The following is a 3992-nucleotide window of genomic DNA, read 5'->3' as shown; positions in this document are numbered from 1 at the left end:
GATCTTATCTGGAAATAATGATGCTACAGCGCCACCATCAGGTTTCCATAGCAACACAGAAAATGCGTTTACCTCTTCTACTTCCTGTTCATCTGATCCAGGATCAAACATGGAGCCCAAGTAGGCGAGATGGAAGACCACCATCAGGCTGAAAACCAGGTTCAGCAGCAGAACCCAAACATTCTGAGAAGAAAAACAGAGTTTGAAGCGAATCAGAAGCGTTTATAAAGTCGGTGTTCGACTGATTAATAAACCTCAGAAAGGCAACAGACATCGATTCACAAAAAGAAGCAAAAAGAAGGAGAATCAGAAACATCTAGAAGATCTTTCATCAATAGCTCAGCGTTGGTTCTGGTATGAATGTGTTGGAGCAGTTTTCCATCTACTGGTGACAAATAAATTACTAACGTTCATTTTCTAGCTGCTCTGCAGCTTCCTGCTCCTATTAATTATTTCTCTTCATGAGCTCTGATCTTGGAGGATGGAAGTCCTCCTTACCATGACCTTAATCTTTAGCTGCCTCAATAGGCTCTATCAGATTAAATAGAGATTATTGATGAAGTTATTTCCATCAGAGAAGCTGATTGAGAAGCAATTCTTCAATCTTTCTTGGCTTTGGAGCAGAGCAGAGCTTTGGGTCTACCTTCTTGTGTCGATGGCTGCAGTCTGAGGCACAGGGTCTGGACAGGATGCAGGCATTAAGGATGAAGGCCATCCTCTTCCTCAGCACTGATTACATGCAAAAGATGGAGACAATAATTCATCAATCGACATGCACCACGGATAACCCAATAGGAGAGACAGTTGTCCTTATTTATATATATTTCTTTTATTTAGTATTTGCTGTATTAAAATGAAGAAGCTTTCTTTAGATATCTCCTCCTGCTTTAGTTACCGATTTATTTAGAAACTCGTCTGTTATTCGCTCCATGTTTTTATTTCTGTGGCAGGTAGCGACTGATTTACACTGAAGGTGGATTACAGGCCGACGGTCGGGCAAAAATATTTACCAGCAGGAGAACAGCCATATTTCAGATACACTTCCAAGAAGTTATTTGTGAAAATTGTACAAATATTCAAACATTTATGCCGCCTGAATGAACCATTTCCTGTGTGATTTAAACATTCAATTATTTATCTCTAATGACACAGAAACTCCTGGACGACTGCAGGAACAAATTCTATATTTGTCGGACGTAGTTTCAGTATTTTGATGCAAAGAATTAACTTCTATTTTTTTCCAGTAGTTTATGATCAATAAAGTAACAATTTATTTAATATTATTTAATGAGAGCTTTCTATTGGAGAGCGTCGCTGCTGCCACCTACTGGCCCATAAAGGCGGGTTCGGCCCTGCAGCCATCTCAGCGTACCGTGTTCCACGTAGGTGATGAATCCCAGCGTGAGCAGAACGGCTCCCAGGTGAAAACTCAGACCCTGAAGAAGATTAAAAACAGCTTCAGTCACAGAATCCAAACAGCCTTTAAATCAACAAAAAGGCTTAAAAACCTTAAAGACACTGATGGAGTTTTTTTTTATAAACGGCCACAAGAGAAACGTTAAACTCGCAACTAAAAAAGTTCCTTAGTTAATTAGTAAAATATAAACGTTATCCTCCCACTCAGCACCAATCACACACACACACACACACACACACACACACAAGAAAGTTTTTCTATCCTTGTGGGCACCTTCAATTGACTTCCATTCATTCCAACTTGACTTCCTAACCCTAACCATTAAAGGTTCATACCTAACACTAATCCTAACCCTTATCCTAACCTAAACTCAATTCTCACCTTACTCCTAGACACCTAAGCCTAAAACAGCTTTTGAACCAATGTGGACCAGACATTGGTCCCCACTAGAGTCCCAACGATGTCATAAGGCTTATGGAAATTGGTCCCCACCATGTAATAAATACATGCCCACACATTACTCACACACCCAAGTTTGTATTTCTATCCGTATTAAGACATTGACTCACATTCATTTTACTTACTGCATTTAAGCCCAACCATTGTCAAAGAAGCAAAATGCATAATCTTCGACTGGAACTGTCATCAAAGAAGGAGATTAGTAACTGCTGCTAACCTGGAGGGGCTAACGCTGTACCGCGCCGATAGGAAGAAAATAACTAAGCGGTAAGAATCTGTGTTTACATCAACAACAGCTGGTGTAAAAATGCTAAATCAGTCGCCAGCTTCTGCTCTCCTGACATCGAGTTTCTGACTGTTAACTGCAGGCCGTTCTATCTGCCCAGAGAGTTCAGTGTGGTTAGCATCACTGCTGTTTATGTGCCTCCCAGCGCTAACACTGAAGAGGCCATGAACACTCTAAACCAGGCTATCTCTGAGCTCCAATCTGCACACAGAGGGTGTTTCCATCATTGCTGGGGATTTTAACCAGGCTAACATGAAGACTGTTCTCCCTCATTTCTACCAACATGTGGACTTTGCAACTGGAGGTGAAAACATTTTAGACCTGATTTACTCTAACATTAAAGATGCATTCAGAGCAGCCTCCCCGCCCCCACCTCAGGTCATCAGATCCCTTATCTGTCATGTTTATCCCTGCGTATAAGCCCCAGCTGATCAGGGCTAAACCAACAGTTAAAGAGGTCAGAGTGTGGTCTGAGGGCGCCATGGAGACACTCCATGACTGTTTTGAAAGCTCTGACTGGAACATCTTCAAGGCTGCAGCAACATATGACAACTTATTAAATATAGATGAGTATGCTATGACTGTCAGGCTACATCAACAAATATATTGAGGGCATCAGCATCAAAAACAACATCACCACCCGGGCCAACCAACCACCCTGGATAAATGAAGAGGTTCGGAAATCACTAAAAGCACCGAACTCAGCTTTCACGTCTGGTGATAAAGAGTCACTGAGAACAGCACGTACCAACTTAAGCTGTCTCATCAGATCAGTGAAGCAAAACCACAGCCAGAAAATCCAGGATCTTTTCCACGACAACAGCAACACCAGGAGGATGTAGAAAGGCATTCAGATGATCAAGGACTACAACAGGGCCCAGAAGCGCTTGGACTTCCTGCATACACTCATCTTTACAAAATGACAAAATAAATCTGTCCAAGTCTATCAGTATAACCCAACCCCACATTAGGACCAGCCTTTGGTCCCCATAAGGCCTGTTGGTCCTCAGAAGGTCAGCAAATATACCAAAAACGGTCCTAAATAGGTCACATATACAAGTACACACACACACCCACACACACACAGGTGGAGGAATGAGACGAGCTACAGGTGGACCAGACCGGACAGAGAAGCAGGCTAAAGTTCACTGACATGCAGCAGGGCGCTGGCCGTGTAGGTCACCAGGATCGCTGGGAACGTCCCCAGCTTCATGGAGGTTTTAAACACATCTGAGGGAGACAGAGGAGAGATCATCCATGCGCCGTAAAACAGGTGAAGTTCTCCATCATACAGGTCTGGATGCTGGACTCACAGCTCTTTAACCACTGGGACATGGGGATGTTCCAGGAGACCACCACCAGCACCATGGAGCGAGGCATCTCCACGCTGAGAGGCTTCACCACGCTCATATCCCTGAACACACAGCAGAGCGTCGTCATGGTTTCACCGACAGCTGGGCGGGTCCAGCAGCAGAACCTACCAGTGGACTTTGTCTTTCTCCTCAGTGAATCCTGCTCCAGCCAACATGCTGGTGCCTTCACTCAGATGACCCACGAAGTAATTACTGAAGTGGAAGGACACGGCGTTCTCGTAGGCCCGCAGCCATCTGCACAGCAAAGCAGAGGCTCCAGTCAGCAGCTGACCTTCAGCTTCCTCCTCTTCTTCAGTGTCAAACTCTCATAACTTCAACAGGAGGTCAGAGACTCTTCTACTGAAAAAACAGCAGCTGGGAAAAAAATGATCCCGTCGGAAATTAAATCTTTAGAGTGAGGAAAATAAGTATGTGCTATTTTCTAAGTTCTTCCACTTAGAAATCATGGAGGTTCTGA

General features: G+C 43.7%; 1 protein-coding gene across 1 annotated transcript in view; it reads right to left on the bottom strand.

Annotated features, from left to right (window-relative positions):
* The window catches only part of LOC107091005 (protein-serine O-palmitoleoyltransferase porcupine-like), a 7349-nt gene that overhangs the window by 1342 nt on the left and 2015 nt on the right, over window positions 1-3992 (bottom strand). The window contains exons 5-10 of the mRNA XM_015384700.1: window positions 3644-3837; window positions 3476-3576; window positions 3316-3392; window positions 1373-1436; window positions 644-729; window positions 73-183 (exon numbers count right to left, since the gene is read on the bottom strand). Coding sequence (XP_015240186.1) covers window positions 73-183; window positions 644-729; window positions 1373-1436; window positions 3316-3392; window positions 3476-3576; window positions 3644-3837 — 633 coding nt within the window. The remainder of the gene's footprint in view (window positions 1-72; window positions 184-643; window positions 730-1372; window positions 1437-3315; window positions 3393-3475; window positions 3577-3643; window positions 3838-3992) is intronic.

Source organism: Cyprinodon variegatus, unplaced genomic scaffold (genome assembly GCF_000732505.1).
Source record: "Cyprinodon variegatus isolate N-32 unplaced genomic scaffold, C_variegatus-1.0 Scaffold320, whole genome shotgun sequence".
Taxonomy (NCBI): Eukaryota; Metazoa; Chordata; class Actinopteri; order Cyprinodontiformes; family Cyprinodontidae; genus Cyprinodon; species Cyprinodon variegatus.
Note: the sequence above shows the minus strand (reverse complement) of the source record. Positions and strands in the feature narration are given on the sequence as shown.